Source organism: Hyperolius riggenbachi, chromosome 7, assembly GCF_040937935.1.
Source record: "Hyperolius riggenbachi isolate aHypRig1 chromosome 7, aHypRig1.pri, whole genome shotgun sequence".
Taxonomy (NCBI): domain Eukaryota; kingdom Metazoa; phylum Chordata; class Amphibia; order Anura; family Hyperoliidae; genus Hyperolius; species Hyperolius riggenbachi.
The window spans coordinates 164,844,158-164,867,276 of NC_090652.1; the positions used below are offsets into that span (position 1 = coordinate 164,844,158).

General features: G+C 42.5%; 1 protein-coding gene and 1 long non-coding RNA gene across 6 annotated transcripts in view; one reads left to right on the forward strand and one right to left on the reverse strand.

Annotated features, from left to right (window-relative positions):
- Positions 1-23,119, forward strand: part of HECW2 (HECT, C2 and WW domain containing E3 ubiquitin protein ligase 2) — a 262,291-nt gene that overhangs the window by 196,824 nt on the left and 42,348 nt on the right. For both annotated transcript variants that reach the window (XM_068244844.1, XM_068244845.1), the window contains 2 exons: positions 7,152-7,254; positions 9,580-9,676. In XM_068244844.1, the coding sequence (XP_068100945.1) occupies positions 7,152-7,254; positions 9,580-9,676 (200 nt within the window). The remainder of the gene's footprint in view (positions 1-7,151; positions 7,255-9,579; positions 9,677-23,119) is intronic.
- The window catches only part of LOC137524697 (uncharacterized), a 43,135-nt gene continuing 29,556 nt past the window's right edge, over positions 9,541-23,119 (reverse strand). For 2 of the 4 annotated variants that reach the window (XR_011022764.1, XR_011022761.1), the window contains exons 6-7: positions 17,373-17,491; positions 9,541-9,692 (exon numbers count right to left, since the gene is read on the reverse strand). This is a non-coding gene — a long non-coding RNA (uncharacterized lncRNA). Of the gene's footprint in view, positions 9,693-17,372; positions 17,492-22,367; positions 22,689-23,119 lie in introns of those variants that run through there. The other 2 variants (XR_011022762.1, XR_011022763.1) reach the window with 2 other exon arrangements.

The following is a 23,119-nucleotide window of genomic DNA, read 5'->3' on the forward strand; positions in this document are numbered from 1 at the left end:
TGAGACCAAGGACCTCACACCTAAGACTAGGAGATTGCTACATTGTTACTGTTTATCTGTTAGACTAGTTCCCAGGTGTTGAGACCAAGGACCTCACACCTAAGACTAGGAGATTGCTACATCGCTACTGTTATCTGTTAGACTAGTTCCCAGGTGTTGAGACCAAGGACCTCACACCTAAGACTAGGATTGAGAGATATACTGTTACCTGTTATGATCTCTGGCTTTCCCACTCTCCTGCTTACTGATTCGGTACCTTTGCCTATCTGATTACCTGTTACCAACCTTGCCTGTACCCGGATACCGAATCAGTCTTCCGTCTCTGTACTTTATCTGTCTGTGTGTTGCCGACCTGGCTTGTCTGACCTTTCTGGCTGTCACTCATTCCTTGGGTGATCAGCCTTACTGTACTAACCGTGATACTTGCTCTCCAGGTGTTCATTAGCTGCAAGCGTCACCTGCTCCTCAGAAAGACCATCTTGCAGTTCAGTCAGTGGTCTCTGCCCCTTAGGAGTCCACTGGTTGCAGTACACTCTGATTCCCAGGCCATCAGGGAATCCTTGGCTGCAGCACAGTCTGATTCCCTGCCCCTCAGGGAATCCTTGGCTACAGCCCGATCACATCTCTCACTTCACCAGTTACCACTCTTGCAGCCCAGTCAGTGGTCCCTGCCCCTCAGGTGTCCACTGGCTGCAGTACCATCTGATTCCCTGCTCATCAGGGAATCCTCGGCTGCAGTTCTATTATACCTCTATTTCACTCAGTTCTCTCTCCTGCAGCCCAGTCCTCTCCTGCAGCCCAGTCAGTGGTCCCTGCTCCTCAGGTGTCCACTGGCTGCAGTTCTATCCAAGGTTCCCTGCTCCTCAGGGAATTCTCGGCTGCAGTACAGTCTGTATCTCCTCCACATAAGGAGATCATCTTCAGCACAGTCAGTGGCAACCTGCTCCTCAGGGGTCCACTGGCTGCAGTGCAGTCTGATTTCCTGCTCTTCAGGGAATCCTTGGCTGCAGTAGTGTCTGTATCTCCCGCTCCTCGGGAGATAACCTCTCTGATTACTGTTGCACCAAACACTTTATCACATTGGGTGTCCTGTGTCTAGCTATACTAGCATTATTGGTGATTCTGCAGATCACCATATAATCAGGTATAGCATCTGTATTATTGGTGATACTGCAGATCACCAATAATCAGAAAAAACTCTGTGTTGCTGACACCAATCGTTACAATATGCATGTCAAAGGAGTATATTAATATAATTTTTTTTAAATTATGGCCTTGTAAATAGTGATGAACGCAAATTGAAAAAATGCACCTTTATTTCCAAATAAAATATTGGCGCCATATATTGTGATAGGGACATAATTTAGATGGTATGATAAGCGGGACAAATGGGCAAATAAAATACATAGGTTTTAATTATGGTAGCATGTATTAATTTCAAACTATAATGACCAAAAACTGAGGAATAATGATTTTTTTACATTTTTGTCTTAATATTCCTATTAAAATAGATTTAGAATAAAAAAATTCTCAGCAAAACTTATCACCCAAAGAAATCTTAATTGGTGGCGGAAAAAACAAGATATAGAGCAATTAATTGTGATGAGTAGTGATAAAGTTATTGGAAAATGAATGGGAGGTGAAAGTTACTGAGATGCAAAAAATAAACAACCCTTTGGGCTTAAGTGGTTAATATCCAGCCAGCACGTCATGAAAAAGAATATTATAAAAAGGTAAATAGCGTAATCAGGTTACAATAAACGTGCCCTTCACCTCTCCAGTGTGAACACAGACCTCCACCTCGTGCAGGGACACACTCCCCCCAAAGTGCCTGCACTCACCCTATTGGCCTCCAAACAATCCAGAGGTATAGTTATAAGGCAATAACAGGGGGCAGGCAGGTCTTGCAATCACTTCCACAGGCTCTAAAACTCAAGAGTAGCTCTAAATAGTGTAAAATCATTTATTTAAAAGATAAATGTTATAGAGATGCACTCACAAAAGTTGGTGATTACAGGCATGTAATACAACTGTTGAATGCTGTCCCAGGTAACTGCCCATACAGATGCCACCTCGGATCCCCGTGTCTCATGGTCCACTCAAACAGCCGGTCACGTGAGACGTAGCTCCGTCCTACACGTTTCGTCAGAGGACTGACTCATCAACTCCTAAAAACACCCCTCCTCAACTGCCCAGAAGCAAAAAAGTCCCGCCTTTATTGAAAAAATGATTCTCAGCAGACATTTGTACTAGTGCTTAGCTCCTAGGGGGAGACGAAAGGCTAGTACACACTAGCAATTTTGATTGACCAATGATTGCTCAATTTTACCACCTCCATGTAGTATGACCATTTACCTATATAATCTGCATAGAATTGAAAATCTGTTTGGCCCTCATACTACATGGAGGTGGTAAAATTGAGCAATCATTGGTCAATCAAAATTGCTAGTGTGTACTAGCCTTAAGTCACTGCTCAATACAAATCTATGTAAGATTACAATATAAGTAATTTAACCAGGGAAAAATTGTACCATTTGTATTAGCTTCACAATGATAAAAGCAAAATATAATCCAAATAAAACTGATAGGAGGTACAATGATTACATCTCATCTCTTAACCGATCATTTAAAGGTCACCAAAATATCCCAGCAACATCACAGCAAGACAGCACTACATTCAAAGCATATCCATGCACGTCACATCGTGCCACAAGATAGCACCCCACATGAGATACCATTGCCAAACCGTATAACCGCTGGCCATCTAGACCGTAGAGGGTTACATGTAAAGATCCCCCCCAAAAAACGGCACAACACAGCAATAAAACACAGAGCGCATCTGTGCGCATTGCTTCGCACAACAACAAATGTCCTACATAAGATATTGTGACCAGATAGTGTAAATTAACTGTTGAAAGCCTGGACAATTCATACAGATAGGTTTCATCAATTGTACCTCCGCATATTATCACCTCTATCCACGACTAAAAATAAATTATCAGCAATAAAACAATTGATATCTAAAACAACTCAAAAGGGGTAGATGTCTCCTGATTAAAAATCCATCTAGCGCCTTTTCTAGATACTGTATTTCCCTAGTTTTGTTACACCCTCTCCAATTGGGTAATAACTTTTCTACAGCACAAAAATGCCTAAGAGCTGGGTTAACTTGATGCTTCAATTTAAAATGAGAAGAAACACTGTGCTGTTTAAATCCATATGTTATACTTTCTTTTAGTGGTCTAATGGTGCGGCCCACATACTGTAGGCTGCGATCACACAAGATAGCATAAACAACATAGGCAGTGGCACAGCGTATAAATCGTCTAATCTTAAAACTATTACCGTTAGAAAATGATGTAATTTCACTAGCCTTATGGCCGTTTTACAAACAGTACAGGTTTTGCAGAACATCATAAACATTCACAGGTGAGGTATTTAGTACCTGAGAAGAGCTGGGAACTTCAACCTAAACAAACATACTGTCATTAAGTTACATTAGTTATGTTAATTAAAATAGATAGGGAATATAATCTCTTACCCACCCTGTTTTAAAAGAACAGACAGATGCTTGTGATTTCTTGGGGGCAGCCATCTTTTTCATGGGTGCAGTCATCTTTTTGGTTGAAATGAGGTGACAGGGAGCATGAGACACAGTTCCAACTGTCCTGTGTCCTGAGCACCTCTCCCAGCTGCGCGCGCTAGGCTTCAAATCTCAAAAAACAAAAAAAAAATTGCACCAAAACAGCAGAACAAGAACAACATCAGAAATCCCATCATGCTTTGCACTGCATCAGGGGAAAAATAAACGTTCTGATGCTGTGAAACTGTTAAAGGGCAACTGAAGTGAGAGGTGTATTGAGGCTGCCATATTTATTTCCTTTGAAGCAAAGCCAGTTGCCTAGCTGTCCTGCTGATCCTTTGCCTCTAATGCTTTCAGCCATAGACCCTGCATGCAGCAGATCAGGTGTTTCTGACATTATTGTCGGATCTGAGAAGATTAGCTGCATGTTTGTTTCTAGTTGATTGATTGATTCAGACACTACTGCAGGCAAATAGATCAGCAGGGCTGTCAGGCAACTGTTATTGGTTGCACAGGTTGCGCACGCATCTCCTGCTTGGTAGGTCTCCGAGAGGCGATTGTCGCTCCAGAGACTGTTAGACCGCGAAATAGCCGTCTTTTTACTTGTTACAGCGCTGCGATGTGACACAGCTGTCCCCTCTGTTGCTATGGAGGTGATCGGCTGTCATAGGCTGAAGCCTATGACAGGCGATCATGCTGATTGGCTGGCGGGGGGAGGGAGGGAGGGGGGATGATAAAATAAAAAAAATAGTAAAAAATATTGTTAAAATAAAGAAATAAATATTTATTAAAAAAACCCAAAAACATACACCTGGGGGCGAGCAGACCCCACCAACAGAGAGCACTGTTGGTGGGGAGAAAAAGGGGGGGGATCACTTGTGTGCTGAGTTGTGACCCCTGCAGCTTGGCCTTAAAGCTGCAGTGGCCAATTTATCAAAACATGGCCTGGTCTTTAGGGGGGTTTAACACTGCGGTCCTCAAGTGGTTAAAGAAACACTCTGCCACTTAAGTACCAGTGCCGCCGAGTAGATTTTTAGTCTGGAGGTTCCCTTTAACTACCACTGTGGATTTCCACAAAACATACAGTGTTGGTGGCAGGGCCGGTTCTCTCATGAAGCCAGATGAAACATTTGCATCAGGCGCAGAGATTTCAGAGGCAGCATTTTTGTACTGTGTGTACCTTCCTGAGGAGGAATGGAGTGGCTGAGGGTGAGCAGTTTGTTTGTCACAGACTCACAGCCAGCCAGTGTGCTATTGTGTAGAGCTGCAAGATGTCATGTGAGAACATTAAATGAAGCAGAGTAAATTGTCGGGTGCTGTGCGATCATTCCAAATCAGGGTGGGGGGCATCCTCACAAGTTAGCCTCAGGCAGCAAAAAGTCTAGAACCAGTCCTGGCTGGTGGGCCCTGAGGACAGGGTTGTAGAACTCTGCACTATACAATACTAAGCTCTGGCAATGGTTCTGTGTTGCCATGACTTATCTGAATATGCTATTGTATAGCGTGGAAAATCTAAAATTGTAACAAAAACCCAAGCATCTAAATATAGCACACCATTGCCATCTAGAGGACCAATGCTATTTTTTTTCATAAGGATTTTAAAGTGTGCCTGAGGTGAAAAAAAAGGAACAGATCATGCATGGCCGAGAACGTTCTGGGCATGCGCAGTTAGAAACAATTGGAATTGGGCATGCCCAGGAGCAGTCTTTAAAATAATTGGCATTAGATCCATTGTTTAGTCAACAATGTGACAAAAGTTTTCAAGAGGCCTATTTCTAAAGAAGTGGCGATCTGCTATCAGATTTCATTTCAACTTTTTCTAATCTGATTGCCACTTTTGTAACCCCAAATTTATAAAAGAGCAATCAGATTAACTACTTACAGACCACGGTAATTGAAATCTACGCCCTGTTTTGATGCTGATTTGGCTGCCAGGGCGTAGATTTCAATTCACCGCCGCAGCGCGCATCCGCCGTTTCTGACGCTTCCACCGATCTCGCCGCTGTCTCCCGTTGCAGCTCACTCTCCCTGTCAGTCTCTATGACTGAAGAGCCCTGTAAGCCGTTCAGGAGCCGATTTCATTGGCTCCTGGTCGTATCTATCAATGTAAGCAACACCCATAGGTTTAGATTGATAGACACGGTCAGGAGCCAATAAAAGCGGCTCCTGACCAGCTCACATGCAATTCAAGTGAGTGGATCTGTGGCTCACCTCATTAGAGAATAAGTATAGCTTAATAATTAAAACACTGTTCTCCCCAGTAATTAATTACTGGGGAGAACAGTGTTTTAATTATTATGCTATACTTATTCTGTAATGAGGTGAACCCGATCCACTCACTTGAATTGAGCAACAGATCACCAGCCGTGATCATAACATCTTGCAAGCACTATTACATGGTCCATGGACTTGCATTGTCACCATGTCTAGGTACTTTTTGAAGTAGTAATCTTTGGGGTGAATTGGCAAACAAGCAGCACTGTTTTTCTTTATAGCCTAGAACCTTATCTATTTTCAAAATGGAGAAAGCGTCTTACCAGTCTAGGAAATATAATATATTAAATACATTAAATGGTACCTGAATTAAGGAAAAAAATAGTTCTGGCAGTGGCTATACCTGAGACTTCTCCCATGAACCAATAAGCTCTGTGGTGAATGTAAAATGAAGCAGTCCTTGTGGCTTTTACTATGTAATACTAAATTTGCTAACAGTAATGAGATTTGCATTTTTTATGGATAGTCTATGAAAAGTTACAACACTATCAGGTTTTTTTATGGCTGACTGAGTCCCCATTCAGAAATTTCAGTTTCACTTCTAAGACACAAGACAGAAAGGTAGTAGTGTAGTGTAGTCTTATCAACAGTAACATGGTTTAAAATATAAACCACAGCAGTTTCAACACTTAATGAGACACTGAAGCGAAAAAAAAAATATGATATCATGAATTGGTTGTGTAGTACGGATAATTACTAGAACATTAGTAGCAAAGAAAATATTCTCATATTTTTATTTTCAGTTATATAGTGTTTTTAAAAACGTGAGACCAGGAATTCCGCACTTTTATAACATTGCATCATTCTCTAATGTATGCAGTTTACACCCAACTCAGCATTCTAAATGATTTTTTAGAGCAGGCCAGTGAACTATTGACCTGTCCTCTGGAGAGAAAAAGAAAATACAGTGACTGACAGTTGAGATAACAAGCTTCAGAAGAGCTCTCTGTGACTTTGAAAGTCCTGGAGCTCAATGGCTCTTTTGCATAGATAACAACTGGAGTTTCTTAACTCTTCCTGTACTGGAAACAATATTAGACTTATGTCTCTGCTCCTAATGTTTTATTTCTTAGCTGTACTACACATACAAATCATTATATCATATTTTTATTTTTTTGCTTCAGTGTCTCTTTAACTAAGATGTCTATTTGCCCTTGTGCAGTACAGTTTAGAAACTATTTCTATAATTATTATTTGACCAGAACTCTTGAAGAATAAAAATAGAGATTCACTTCTACATGTGGACATTACAACATCTAAAATTTATTTTTCTTTGTGCACATTTCTGATGCAGGTTGGTGAAGATGCACGACATTCAGGACCTCCCATATTACCAAGACCTTCCAGCACTTTTAATACAGTCACCAGGAGTCACTATCAGGATGTTTTGCCAGTCGGTATGTATTGCACTTATGAATGAATTAGACATTTCCTGTCACAGACAGAACACTTTATAAGACAGGAGTGAAAATGATGACATCATACCTTCTCCATCATCATACATTCTCCATCAGCATCCTCATACTTTCTCCATCATCATCATTATAACTTATTCTGCCTTATAAATGTATGTGAGTAGTCTGAGTACACATGAAACATGTAGCTCATAGTAAGCTCAATTGTCCCAGACAAAAAAAAATTTCCACAGGCCTCCACAGCTCACACATCAAATCCAAAAGCTCTTCCTTTGTGTAATCCTGAGCAGCTAGCTGCTCTGCAAAGAAAGGCAAACATTGCTCTTCTAGTCAGCAAGAAGCAAACAAAGTCAGTTTGTAAATTTGGACAGCATGTCTCCAGCTCATGAGTCAGTCTGAGTGTATCAAGATAAGTGGCGCAGTTGCCAAAAGCAAGAATCATATGGTGAAGAAGCAAGTACCCTAACTGATTACTCCAGACGACAACAACACCTTTTCTTTAATTTTCTTCATTTTTGCTTTGCCTTACATTGTAAGGCAATACCAAGTGTTGTACACGTGAGAAGTGGAATGAAAATCATACATGATTCCAAACATTTTTTACAAATAAATAACTGCAAAGTGGAATGTGCGTAATTATTCAGCCCCCTGAGTCAATACTTTGAAGAACCACCTTTTGCTGCAATGACAGCTGCCAGTCTTTTAGGGTATGTCTCTAGCAGTTTTGCACATCTAGAGAGTGAAATCCTTGCCAATTCTTCTTTGCAAAACAGCTCCAGCTCAGTCAGATTAGATGGACAGCATTTGTGAACAGCAGTTTTCAGATCTTGCCACAGATTCTCGATTAGATTTAGATCTGGACTTTGATTGGGCCATTCTAACACATAGATATGTCTTGCTTTAAACCATTCCATTGTTGCCCTGACTTTATGTTTAGGGTCGTTGTCCTGCGGGAAGGTGAACCTCCGCCCCAGTCTCAAGTCTTTTGCAGACTCCAAGAGGTTTTCTTTGAAGATTGCCCTGTATTTGGCTCCATCCATCTCCCCATCAACTCTGACCAGCTTCCCTGTCCCTGCTGAAGAGACGCATCCCCATAGCATGATGCTGCCACCACCATATTTGACAGTGGGGATCGTGTGTTCAAAATGATGTGCAGTGTTAGTTTTCCACCACACCTAGCGTTTTGCATTTTGGCCAAAAAGTTCCATTTTGGCCTCATCTGACCAGAGCACCTTCTTCCACATGTTTGCTGTGTCCCCCACATGGCTTGTGGCAAACTGCAAATGGGACTTCTTATGCTTTTCTGTTAACAATGGCTTTCTTCTTGCCACTCTTCCATAAAGGCCAACTTTGTGCAGTGCCATTTTGGCCTCATCAGACCAGAGCACCTTCTTCCACATGTTTGCTGTGTCCCCCACATGGCTTGTGGCAAACTGCAAACGGGACTTCTTATGCTTTTCTGTTAACAATGCCTTTCTTCTTGCCACTCTTCCATAAAGGCCAGCTTTGTGCAGTGCACGACTAATAGTTGTCCTATGGACAGATTCCCCCACCTGAGCTGTAGATCTCTGCAGCTTGTCCAAAGTCACCATGGACCTCTTGACTGCATTTCTGATCAATGCTCTCCTTGTTCGGCCTGTGAGTTTAGGTGGACGGCCTTGTCTTGGTAGGTTTACAGTTGTGCCATACTCCTTCCATTTCTGAATGATCACTTGAACAGTGCTCCGTGGGATGTTCAAGGCTTTGGAAATCTTTTTGCAGCCTAAGCCTGCTTTATATTTCTCAATAACGTTATCTCTGACCTGTCTGGGGTGTTCTTTGGACTTCATGGTGTTCTTGCTCCCAATATTCTCTTAGACAACCTCTGAGGCCATTACAGAGCAGCTGTATTCATACTGACATTAGATTACACACAGGTGCACTTTATTTAGTTATTAGCACTCATCAGGCAATGTCTATGGGCAACTGACTGCATTCAGACCAAAGGGGGCTGAATAATTATGCACACCTCACTTTGTAGTTATTTATTTGTAAAAAATGTTTGGAATCATGTATGATTTTCGTTCCAATTCTCACGTGTACACCACTTTGTATTGGTCTTTCACGTGGAATTCCAATGAAATTGATTCATGTTTGTGGCAGTAATGTGACAAAATGTGGAAAACTTCAAGGGGGCCGAATACTTTTGCAAGCCACTGTAATTCCAAAGGGTTCACATACCTTTTACTGTGTATAGTTAGATAGATAGATATTGATATTAGGCTATAATATACTTTACGTCTTCTTTTATTGCTTTTTTAATTTTAGGGTACAATGAAAAAATTGTTGCATTCTTGCGTCAGCCGAACATCTTTGAAATTCTCCAAGAACGTCAACATGAGCTCTGCAGGAATCATTCTCTCAGGTATTTGTGACTGAAGCTAAGTTAAAAAATAAAGTAATTAATTAATACAATTTTAATGGAATGTTAATATAACAAACTATTGTATACAGATAATAGATCATCGTTTATTTCGCTAGTAGCTTTAGTTTATATTAAAGTGGCATGATGAAATGAATATGTGTATGTACAGTACCAATTCTACTTTGAACTAGCCTGCCATCCTTTTTTCTCACTGTAAGGATTAATAATCCAGGGCTTTACATTACAATTTCTCTGCAGTCCAGGCAGTATGACTGATAACTAAATAAAGGTCATAAAACTACAGAGTGACTAAGGGGAAAAAAAGTTCAAAAGGTTACGGTCTGTTTAGAGTTTCTTTGCAGTCGAGGCAGTTGGACAGAAACATAACTCTCACTGATAACTAATTAGAGGTCCTAAAACTTCTGTGTAACCGAGGAAGAGAAAAACATTTCTGAAATCAGGGGGCATATAAAAAGTTCAGTAGATCAAGATCTGTCTGTATGGGAGCTGAATAAACATTAAAAACGTTTGTCATGCACATGAAGCAGTCAAAAGTTGAAACCTTGATTTTACCCTTTAAAGGGGCACTATGTCGAAAAATTGTAAACTTTTAAATATGTGCAAACATATACAAATAAAAAGTATGTTTTTTCCAGAGTAAAATGAGCCATAAATTACTTCTCTCCTATGTTGCTGTCACAGTAGGCAGTAGACATCTGACAGAAGCAACAGGTTATGGACTAGCCCATCTCTTCTTAGGGGATTCTCAGGGATTTATTTATTTTCAAAAGCACTTAGTGAATGGCACTTGCTCTGTGCAACTGCCAACAAACTGTGTCATGAGCAGGGAAGCTGGCCGGCTTCATTGTTTAAATCTTTTTTAGGGAATATCTTTATAAAGAATAAAAGCCTTGCTGAGATTCCCCTATGAAGAGATGGACTAGTCCAAAACCTATCACTTCTGTCAGATTTCTACTACCTACTGTAAGTGACAGCAACATAGGAGAAAAGTAATTTATGGCTTATTTTACTCTGGAAAAAACGTACTTCTTATTTGTCTATGTTTACACATATTTGAAATTTAAATTTTTTTTAACATAGTGCCCCTTTAAAACCGTCAATAATGCTGCTACACCCCTGCTGGTGGCATTGCATGTCTGACTGAGGTGTTATGGATTTCCAGTGGTCAACGGCACTTCTCTACCTTTCCCATTTAACTATAGGGTGTTTTTTTTCAATCACAATTTTCATCTAACTGAATGAAAATTGATCGGAAAAAGAATTTTAAAAACAATCAAAATCGATCGAAATTCAGATCGGACATGTTGGAAATGATCGATCTGGCAGGTAAGTCTGCCAGAAAATTGTATGGTATGTACCTAGCATTACTCCTTGTCAGAGCCGGATTAAGGCTAAACAGGGCCCTAAGCAAAGTAACTGATTTGGGCCCCCCCATCATGTCGTAATAGAATCAAAAGATGCAGCTGCACAGCAACATGCCGCATACACCGGGGCAGCTGAGCTACTGGTTGCTATGGGCAACAGTCTGCTTTCCTCTGTGGGTGCACAATGCAGGGAATAGCAGCGGCAAAATGCAGAGTGAGAGATGAATGGCTGGGACATTTGCACTCAGGGGCTGGGGCACCCTTGTGAAGAGGGCGCCAGATATCACAGCAGCAGCACTTTCCCCCTGCATCTCCAGCCTGGCAATAGCAGAAAGCTCTGGACACCGCCAAACCGGAAGCTGTTCCCCAGACAGAATTATATAACCACCCCCACCACCGAACATCCGATTTCCTCCCAAACTAGACGGCCACCATGCAGCCTCCATCCCAATGAATACGATAGTCCAGCAGAGAAGGCAGCCGCAGTGGGGGAGAATGGCAGCACCAGATGACTCACATTCACCTATTGCGATCCAAGCAATAGAGGTCCCGTCATCGGGAGCCCACCTGTCTCCTCTAGAGTGCTGCCGTTCTGTTACTACTACTATAACTACTTCCTACTTCCTGTCTGATCTGAGAATCAGGAAGTTCAGAGTGAGCGGCTGCACGGTAGAAGAGACAGATGGGTTTCAGATGACGGGATCTCTACCGCTAAGTTCACATGTCTGGCTTTTCCTTCCAGGGCATCGAAAAGGTTTTCCTGCCCAGGAGAGGAGGAGACCTACATGCAATGATTAGAAAAAGGGAGGCACTCTGGATCTTTCGCCTTGGAACCAGATCGCCACATGGATTAAACGCCAGGTGGGATCTGGCTTTGGTTACAGGTTGACGATATCTATGTAACTACATGCTTAGTTTATCGACCCATGTCTTGCATGTATTTGTGTTTAATTTTAGTAAAATTGTGTGTAGTGACAGATGCCTTATATACATTTTGCATAGTCCTATGTATACATTCACATGCCAGGCCTGATATTACTCTCCTCTTTTTTGATGGATTATTATTTTTGCTCCTTTTTTATCTTTGTGTATGGTTTTTAATTTTGTTTTGTTAGGTTCGGGGATGATAACTTTTATTAGTATGAGATGGAATACATCAGGCATTCTCCTTCTTTTGCCTGGTGGGTTGGGCCATGCCCCGCCTCTCACTGTTCCATCCCCCCCTTTTTAAACCTCACTGAGAAAGCTGAAAAATGACTATGATTAAGGACTTGGCGTCCGAAACATGTTAGTCGAGTGTTTTCTGCATGTCTGGATACGTCCTCAATAAATATACCGATATATCGATTTTGGAGACATTGGTGCGGACCTTCCTTCCTTTCACATGTTGACTACCTGGGCCCGGCTGCCTGTGTTCCTGCACTGTCTGCCACGGTACAGTAGAGCGGTATCCCTTGCTTGTTTCTTCATGAGTACAAGGTAATGTTTAGTCAGTCACTGGATGGGAGCATGGAGATTAGGCAAGTCGAGTTCACTAAAAAGTTCACTTAAATCCATAGGATGGGTGTATGGTAATGGAAGTGCGTGGAAGGGTAGGAGACGCAAGGAAGAGGACCCTGCCAAAGACTTACAATCCAGAGGGAGAGGTAGGGACATGAAAGGTAGGAGACCAGAGATCAGCTGCAGGTTTAGAGCACCAGCGGGGGCATAGGCCAGAAGTGCGTTTTGAGGGCCTTCATGAAGATGTTGAAGGAGGTGACAACCCTAATGGGGTTAGGGAGTTCCATAGTGTTGGAGCAGCTCTTGAGAAGTCCTGGAGGCATGCATGAGACTGGGTGATGCAGGGGTCAGTCAGGCAATGTACATTGGAGGAGCGGAGTGCACTTGTATACAGCGGGATGCGAAAGTTTGGGCAACCTTGTTAATTGTCATGATTTTCCTGTATAAATCGTTGGTTGTTACGATACAAAATGTCAGTTAAATATATCATATAGGAGACACGCACAGTGATATTTGAGAAATGAAATGAAGTTTATTGTATTTACAGAAAGTGCATAATAATTGTTTAAATAAAACTAGGCGGGTGCAAAAATGTGGGCACTATTGTCATTTTATTGATTCCAAAGCCATAATAAAGCCCCATCTACACGATACGATTCTTTGTACGATTCGATTACGATTCTATTTACGATCCGATTAAATCCAACATGTCCGATCAGGATTCGATTCGATTCAATTCGATTTGCCATTGTTTTGCAATGGCAAATCGAATTGAATCGAATCGAATCCAGATCGGACATGTCGGAATTAATCCGATCGTAAATAGAATCGTAATCGAATCGTACAAAGAATCGTATCGTGTAGATGGGGCTTTAGAACTAATTATTGGAACTCAAATTAGCTTGGTAAGCTCAGTGACCCCTGACCTACATACACAGGTGTATCCAATTATGAGAGTCTTTCAGGCTGTATTCACAGTGGGACGTTGCGGTTTAGTGCGATGTTAAAGTCGCAACGTGTCTGCGTTAAGAGGTAATGCACTTCAAGCAGTGAGTTACCACAACGCAACATTTTTATGCGACTTTAACTCCGTACTGTTATCGGCCCATAGAATTAGCATTGCAGTGCGGTGAGCTGCATTATAAGACTTTATAACGTGTGACCAAAACGTCCCACTGTGAATGCGACCTAAGGGGGTCAGTTGTAAGTTTCCTTCCTCTCTTAATTTTCTCTAAAGAGTAGCAACATAGGGGTCTCAAAACAACTCTCAAATGACCTGAAGACAAATATTGTTCACCATCATGGTTTGAAGAAGCATACAGAAAGCTGTCTCAGAAATTTCAGCTGTCTGTTTTCACAGTTAGGAACATATTGAGGAAATGAAAGACCACAGGTTCAGTTCAAGTTAAGGCTCAAAGTGGCAGACCAAGAAAAATCTCGCATAAACAGAAGCGACGAATAGTGAGAACAGTTAGAGTCAACCCACAGAGCAGCACCAAAGACCTACAACATCATCTTGCTGCAGATGGAGGCACTGTGCATCGTTCAACCATTCATAGCACTTTACACAAGGAGATGCTGTATGCGAGAGTGATACAGAGGAAGCCTTTTCTCCTCCCACAGCACAAACAGAGCCACTTGAGGTATGCTAAAGCACGTTTGGACAAGCCAGCTTCATTTTGGAATAAGGTGCTGTGGACTGATGAAACTAAAATTGAGTTATTGGGGCAGAACAAGGGGAGTTATGCACGGAGGAAAAACAACACAGCATTCCAAGAAAACCGCCTGCTACCTACATATAATTATGGTGGTGATTCCATCATGCTGTGGGGCTGTGTGGCCAGTGCAGGGGCTGGGAATCTTGTCAAAGTTGAGGGACACATGGATTCCACTCAGTATCAGCAGATTCTGGAGACCAATGTACCAGAATCAGTGACAAAGCTGAAGCTGCAGTGGGGCTGGATCTTTCAACAAGACAATGACCCTAAACACTGCTCCAAATCCACTAAAGCATTCATGCAGAGGAACAAGTACAACGTTCTGGAATGGCCATCAGTCCCCAGACCTGAATATAATTGAAAATCTGTGGTGTGAGTAAAAGAGAGCTGTCCATGCTTGGAAGCCATCAAACCTGAATGAACTAGAAATGTTTTGTAAAGAGGAATGCTCCAAAATACCTTTAACCAGAATCCAGACTCTCATTGGAACCTACAGGAAGCGTTTAGAGGCTGTAATTTTTGCAAAAGGAGGATCTGCTAAATATTGATTTCATTTTTTTTTGTGGTGCCCAAATGTATGCACCTGCCTAATTTTGTTTAAACAATTATTGCACACTTTTTGTAAATCCAATAAACTTAAATTCACTTCGCAAATATCACTGTGTGTGTCTCCTATATGATATATTTAATTTACATTTCTTTATCTTAATAACCAACAATTTATACAGGAAAATCATGACAATTAACAAGGTTTGCCCAAACTTTCGCATCCCACAGTATATTGCATGTTTAGGGCTGATTGTTGCCTGAAACGTGTCAGCTTATGGGATGTCCTGTTTCCCTGAATCAAGACTTTAACCATTCAGCAACGAGCTGTCGCATTAAAACGTCCTATTGGAGCCCCCTAACTAATCGCAGTGCCGGAAATAAATGGATATAACCCCGATCAGGGGCCATGTCCATTCATAACAAAAAGAAGTACTAAAAGCATGTACAAAAAAAGTAAACACTTCCTGTTAAATCAGCATAGTGTTTGCAGCATCATCTAGTGGTGACAAGTGATATGACACACACACGCCATACATTATAATTAAAAAAAAATTACTATAATTAATACCTTACACTTCCAAAGGACCCTGCAACACTTGTGAAAAAAAAAAAAAAAGATTAAAAATATACATAAATAGTGGCCTTAGGGACTTTTTTTATTATGTATGTCATGAGGGTATATTACTGTTATTTTACTTCATAAGGGCTTTTAATTATGGACCTGACACACAAAAATACCCCCAGAAAATGTACACCTATATATCCAAATAAAATATTGTTGCCATACATTGTGATAGGGACATAATTTAAACAGTGCAATAACCGGGACAAATTGGCAAATAAAATACATTCGTTTTAATTATGGTAGTGTATTTTATTTTAAAGGAATGATCCGCGCAAAAAAAAAAACAAAGTTCCATTTACCCGGGGCTCCCTCCAGCCCGGGGCAGCCGTCCTGTGCCCCCGCCGCAGCTTCTACGTCTCCCGGTCCTCTTCGCCAGCGGAGCCGACCACGTGACCCACGCGGTGGAGCGCAGAGGAGGCTGACCCGGAACTTGACCTGGCAAGGTCAGCTCCACCGGCGAAGAGGACCGGGAGACGTAGGAGCTGCGGCGGGGGCACAGGACGGCTGCCCCGGGCTGGAGGAAGCCCCGGGTAAGTGGAACTTTGTTGTTTTTTTTTTTTTGCGCGAGGATCATTCCTTTAAAACTACAATGACTGAAAGCTAAGAAATAATGATTCTTTTTCCTTTTTTTTTATTATTCCCGTTAAAATGCATTTAGAATAAAATAATTCTCAGCAAAATGTACTACCCAAAGAAAGCCTAATTGGTGGGAAAAAACAAGGTATAGATCATCTTGTTGTGATAAGTAGTAATAAAGTTATGGTGAATAAATGGGAGGAGCGCTGACAGGTGAAAATTGCTCTGGTCCGTTAGGGTAAAAACACCTTGGGGGTGAAGTGGTTAATGCACTTCACAGGTGGGTAGAGTGTTTTTTCCTTGGAACAAGTTTGCTATTGAGCATTAGCTGCTAGGACCCATCTCCCCACCTGTGTATATACTGTGGTTGAACGGTTTCTCTGTTGTACCAGGTTTATAAATTAAAAAAAACAAAAAACAATTAACCCTTCGCACACTCGCATGCAAATGTTCAAACAAATGCATTCAAAGATTCACTCATCCAGGCACCTCTGTTATCCCTACAGCTAAGTTAAAAGCCGTGGGCTTAGTTCACAGAAGAATGCATTATTTTGCTTAGTCACCTACACTGCGCAGAAGTACCCAGGTAAACGTAGGTGTCCTAACTCTGGCCCTGTAACATGCATAGTGCAGACATGCAAACATTCATTGCATCAAACCTATCTAGGGATTAGGAGCACACATCCTGACGTCCTCTCCTGGGACAGATAGCGTATCATACCAATCGCACAAGGGAGCTAACGTAATGTATCCATGTGCACCATGCACATACACCAGCATAAGCTGTGTGCATGCTGACAAACACATACAGGGGAAGGAGGGAGTGCACTGAATTAAAACCTTAGCCACAGGAGTCAGTAACAAGAAAAAAAAACACATATATCCAGGCACACCGCCTCTAGTTAGGACATTATATAAGTTATTAAGGAAAGGGAGGTGCTGAAGGGGGTGTAGCCAGAAAACCAGCATAAAACAATTAAACCTTCACACACTCGCATGCAAATGTTCAAACAAATGCATTCAAAGATTCCCTCATCCAGACACCACTGTTATCACTACAGCTAAGTTAAAAGTCGGGGTCTTAGTTCACAGAAGAATGCATTATTTTGCTTAGTCACCTACACTGTGCAGAAGTACCCAGGTAAACGTAGGTGGCCTAACTCTAGCCCTGTAACATGTATAGTGCCGACATGCAAACATTCATTGCACAGATAGTGCATCATACCAATCGCACAAGGGAGCTAACGTAATGTATCCATGCGCACCATGCACATACGCACCAGGTTTATAAATTAGGCACAGATTTAAACCTACTGTCAATATTCATTGAACTGAGATGTTACCTTTTTGTGTGAAATGTGGCTTCTGCAGTTAAAACTCCTGTCTTGGAATGTTGTTGATCACATGACCAGAAGCAGCGCCATACGAGATAGACTTGCATAAATAAAAATGCCCTGTATGTCTAAGAAAAGCAGCTATTCAGGCAGAACAGTTTTAGATTTTATTAATTGCACATTTTGCCATTACGGCAAATACTTTTCTGCTTAAACAATTGTTATTGAGTATTGTGTTCATTTGGAAGCAAGCCTCCTCCTTTACATTGCTTTATTCTTAAATTATTTTATCATATAGGGCACATATTTTACATATAACAACCTGTAAGTCCTTGGTCTCCAAGCACATTGTAATACACCTGGCTTCTGTTGCTGTTCCTTTTTTCACTTTTATTGTCTTGCCAGAGGAGTACAAAAGCTTTTTTTCAGACACTGTGGTTGTGACTGCTGAAACCTGGATTGCATCATCCCTACTGTTCAGGCTGAAAGGGGGAAGGTACAGCCTTGCATCACTTTGAGAAGATTGCAGCCTATGGTGTTCACTGGAGGTGGTCAATATCTGGCTTTTAAAGACATTTTAAATTGATTTATCTGACATAAGATATTACAGAAAATCTGACCCCACCTCCAGGGACTATTTACCCCAGAATGTTCATTGATCCTAATGAAGGTTCCCCATCCTCCTCCATCCTGGCGATCCGGCACTGGAGGCCCCCGAACACCGGGGAGGTAAATACTTACCGGCGCAGTAGCGGCTTTCCGATTGGGCTCAGGCGGAAATAGCCACACGAGCCACGGTTATTTTGCTGGGGGGGAGGGGGTAGGTTTTAGATGAATGAATAATAACGTATGGGTGAGTTTCAAAACCCTGGTACCTGCCAAGTATTGCATAACTTTCACAGAGGTTTACATTCAATGTTTTACATTTTATAACCTTGATTGAAGTTGTTTATAAACCAGACATGTTCTCCAATTATAGTAGCAAATGCAGCACAGGGGCGGCCGGAAAGTGGATCCCGCAAGGACCGCCGCATGTACAATTGGCGGCGGTCCTTGTACGGGCATGGGCGGAGCGATCGCGTCATTCGTGACGCGATCAGCCACCGGCGACTGGCTCCGCCCCCCTCGCGCTGTAACCCGCCGGCCGTTCGGAAGCGCCGGCTGGTTACTAGCACCCGGATCGCCGCATACAAAGGGTATAATACACTTTGTAATGTATACAAAGTGTATTATACAGGCTGCCTCCTGCCCTGGTGGTCCCAGTGTCCGAGGGACCACCAGGGCAGGCTGCAGCCACCCTAGTCTGCACCCAAGCACACTGATTTCCCCCCCCCCTGCCCCCTGATCGCCCACAGCACCCCTCAGACCCCCTCCTGCCCACCCCCCAGAACACTGTTTGCACCCAATCACCCACCTAATCACCCATCACTCCCTGTCACTATCTGTAAACGCTATTTTTTTATGCCCTAAACTGCCCCCTGCTCCCTCCTGATCACCCCCACCCCTCAGATTCTCCCCAAACCCCCCCCCCCAGCCCCCCTTCCCCCTGTGTACTGTATGCATCTATCCCCCCTGATCACCTGTCAATCACCCATTAATCACCCCCTGTCACTGCCACCCATCAATCAGCCCCTAACCTGCCCCTTGCGGGCAATCTGATCACCCACCCACACCAATAGATCGCCCGCAGATCCGACGTCAGATCACCTCCCAAGTGCATTGTTTACATCTGTTCTCTACCCTAAACACCCACTAATTACCCATCAATCACCCCCTATCACCACCTGTCACTGTTACCCATCAGATCAGACCCTAATCTGCCCCTTGCGGGCACCCAATCACCCGCCTACACGCTCAGATTGCCCTCAGATCCCCCCCCCCCCTTATCAATTCGCCAGTGCATTATTTACATCTGTTCTTCCCTGTAATGACCCACTGATCACCTGTCAATCACCCATCAATCACCCCCTGTCACTGCCACCCATCAATCACCCCCTGTCACTGCCACCCATCAATCAGCCCCTCACCTGCCCCTTGCGGGCAATCTGATCACCCACCCACACCAATAGATCGCCCGCAGATCCGACGTCAGATCACCTCCCAAGTGCATTGTTTACATCTGTTCTCTACTCTAAACACCCACTAATTACCCATCAATCACCTTCTGTCACTGCTACCCATCAGATTAGACCCCTATCTGCCCCAGGGCACTCAATCACCCGCCCACACCCTCAGAACGCCCTCAGACCCCATCCCTGATCACCTCGCCAGTGCATTGCTTGCATCTATTCCCCCCTCTAATCACACCTTGAGACACCCATCAATCACCTCCTGTCACCCCCTAGCACACCTACCCATCAGATCAGGCCCTAATTTGCCCCGTGTGGGCTCCTGATCACTCGGCCAAACACTCAGATCCCCCTCAGACCCCCTTCCGATCACCTCCCCAGTGCATTGATTGCATCTATTTTCCCCTCTAACCACCCACTGAGACACCCATCAATCACCTCCTGTCACCCCCCTAGCACTCCTATCCATCAGATTAGGCCCAATACAACCTGTCATCTAAAAGGCCACCCTGCTTATGACCGGTTCCACAAAATTTGCCCCCTCATAGACCACCTGTCATCAAAATTTACAGATGCTTATACCCCTGAACAGTCATTTTGAGACATTTGGTTTCCAGACTACTCACGGTTTTGGGCCCGTAAAATGCCAGGGCAGGATAGGAACCCCACAAGTGACCCCATTTTAGAAAAAAGACACCCCAAGGTATTCTGTTAGGTGTATGACGAGTTAATAGAAGATTTTATTTTTCAAAAGTTAGCGGAAATTGATTTTTAATGTTTTTTTTTTCACAAAGTGTCATTTTTCACTAACTTGTGACAAAAAATAAAATCTTCTATGAACTCGCCATACACCTAACTGAATACCTTGGGTTGTCTTCTTTCTAACATGGGGTCACTTGTGGGGTTCCTATACTGCCCTGGCATTTTAGGGGCCCTAAACCGCGAGGAGTAGTCTAGAAAACAAATGCCTCAAAATGACCTGTGCATAGGACGTTGGGCCCCTTAGCGCACCTAGGCTGCAAAAAAGTGTCACACATGTGTGCAGTTGGCTGATGGTGTAATGGTTAAGGGCTCTGCCTCTGATACAGGAGACCAGGGTTCGAATCTCGGCTCTGCCTGTTCAGTAAGCCAGCACTAATTCAGTAGGAGACCTTTGGCAAGTCTCCCTTACACTGCTACTGCCAATAGAGCGCGCCCTAGTGGCTGCTGCTCTGCTCTGGCGCTTTGAGTCCGCAAGGAGAAAAGCGCAATATAAATGTTATTTATCTTGTCTTTAGGGGCCCTAAACTGTGAGGAGTAGTCTTGAAACAAAAATGACCTGTGAAATCCTAAAGGTACTCATTGGACTTTCGGCCCCTTAGCGCAGTTAGGGTGCAAAAAAGTGCCACACATGTGGTATCGCCGTACTCAGGAGAAGTAGTATAATGTGTTTTGGGGTGTATTTTTACACATACCCATGCTGAGTGTGAGAAATATCTCTGTAAATGGACAATTGTGTGTAAAAAAAATCAAACAATTGTCATTTACAGAGATATTTCTCCCACCCAGCATGGGTATGTGTAAAAATACACCCCAAAACACATTATACTACTTCTCCTGAGTACGGCAATACCACATGTGTGGCACTTTTTTGCAGCCTAACTGCGCTAAGGGGCCCAAAGTCCAATGAGCACCTTTAGGCTTTACAGGGGTGCTTACAAACACCCCCCAAAATGCCAGGACAGTAAACACACCCCACAAATGACCCCATTTTGGAAAGTAGACACTTCAAGGTATTCAGAGAGGGGCATGGTGAGTCCGTGGCAGATTTCATTTTTTTTTGTCACAAGTTAGCAGAAATGGAAACTATTTTTTTTTTTTCTTGTCACAAACTGTCATTTTCCGCTTACTTGTGACAAAAAATAATATCTTCTATGAACTCACTATGCCTCTCAGTGAATACTTTGGGATGTCTTATTTCCAAAATGGGGTTATTTGGGGGGTATTTATACTATCCTGGAATTCTAGCCCCTCAAGAAACATGGCAGGTGGTCAGAAAAGTCATAGATGCTACAAAATGGGAAAATTCACTTTTTGCACCATAGTTTGTAAACGCTAAAACTTTTACCCAAACCAATAAATATAGGCTGAATGGGTTTTTTTTTTATCAAAAACATGTTTGTCCACATTTTTCGTGCTGCATTTTACTTTATTTGAAAAATGTCAGCACAGAAAGTTAAAAAAAATCATTTTTTTGACAAAATTCATGTCTTTTTTGATGAATATAATAAAAAGTAAAAATCGCAGCAGCAATCAAATAGCACCAAAAGAAAGCTTTATTAGTGACAAGAAAAGGAGCCAAAATTCATTTAGGTGGTAGGTTGTATGAGCGAGCAATAAACCGTGAAAGCTGCAGTGGTCTGAATGGAAAAAAAGGGTCTGGTCCTTAAGGGGGGTAAAGCCCGCGGTCCTCAAGTGGTTAAATATCTGGATTCCATCTCCTCTTTCCAGCTTTTGCCTCTCAATATTTGACTCAACTGCCTCTGTCCCTCCTACCAGCAGCTGTGAATGCTGTGCTTAAAGAGGAACTCCAGCCTAAACAAACATACTGTCATTAAGTTACATTGGTTATGTTAATTAAAATAGATAGGTAATATAATCTCTTACCCACACTGTTTTAAAAGAACAGGCACATGTTTGATTTCATGATGGCAGCCATCTTTTTGGTTGAAAGGAGGTGACAGGGAGCATGAGACACAGTTCCAACTGTCCTGTGTCCTGAGCACCTCTCCCAGTTGCTAGGCAACGTGAGTAACAACATAGGAAATCCCATCATGCTCTGCACAGCATCAGGGAAAAAAAGCCCGGGCTTAGCTAAAAATGCAGCTAAAATGATGCTTTGGTAAGAAAAACAAAGTTCTGATGCTGTGTGACTGTTAAAGAAACACCAAGCCTTTTCAGTTCTGCTAAGTAGATTTTTAGTCCGGAGGTTCACTTTAACAAGCAAAGTGGCAAAGCATAAGTAATTATACATTGTGCTTTTAAGTGGAACTCCAGGTGACAATTACTGTAGTGAAGGATATTACAGTACTATTCTCTGTAGTTTTTTGTGTCGGTATGATTATATTGATTTTGCTGTTACAAAAATACATTTTCCTGGCACAGCTGTCTCCCTGGGGGGAGAACCTCGTGATGCAATCTCAGTAGTACAGTAGAGATATGGGAGTAAACACTGGATGGTAGAACAGAGTCTGAGGGTGAGACTGAAACAGGAGACCTGAGGAGAAAGGAGAAACTAGAATGTGGGAATGCAGTTATCTGAGCCAGAGTAATGCATATACTTTTGACATTGAAGGACGCACTAAATGTATAACCATTTTGATAGGGTTTGGAACTGTTGGAACTGTAATTTTCTTCTATTTTTCTTTTTGTAACCAAATTAGCAATATATTTACCTAGAAGGTACCACATCTTGCTGCATTTATTTTCCTGTGACAAATCAATCCAGCACCACTAGCAGCAGTAGTATGATTGATGAACTGGAAGTGTTTGAGGTTTTGTAAGTGTAGTTGTGTTTCTTCTAGTTTTGCTGATAGATTACTTTCATTTCTTCTTGCCAGTGACACAACAGGAAATGTATTAATCTCTGCAATGCACACCAGCCTAAAAATGTAGGTTAATGTTGACCTTGCAGATGGTAATCAAAAC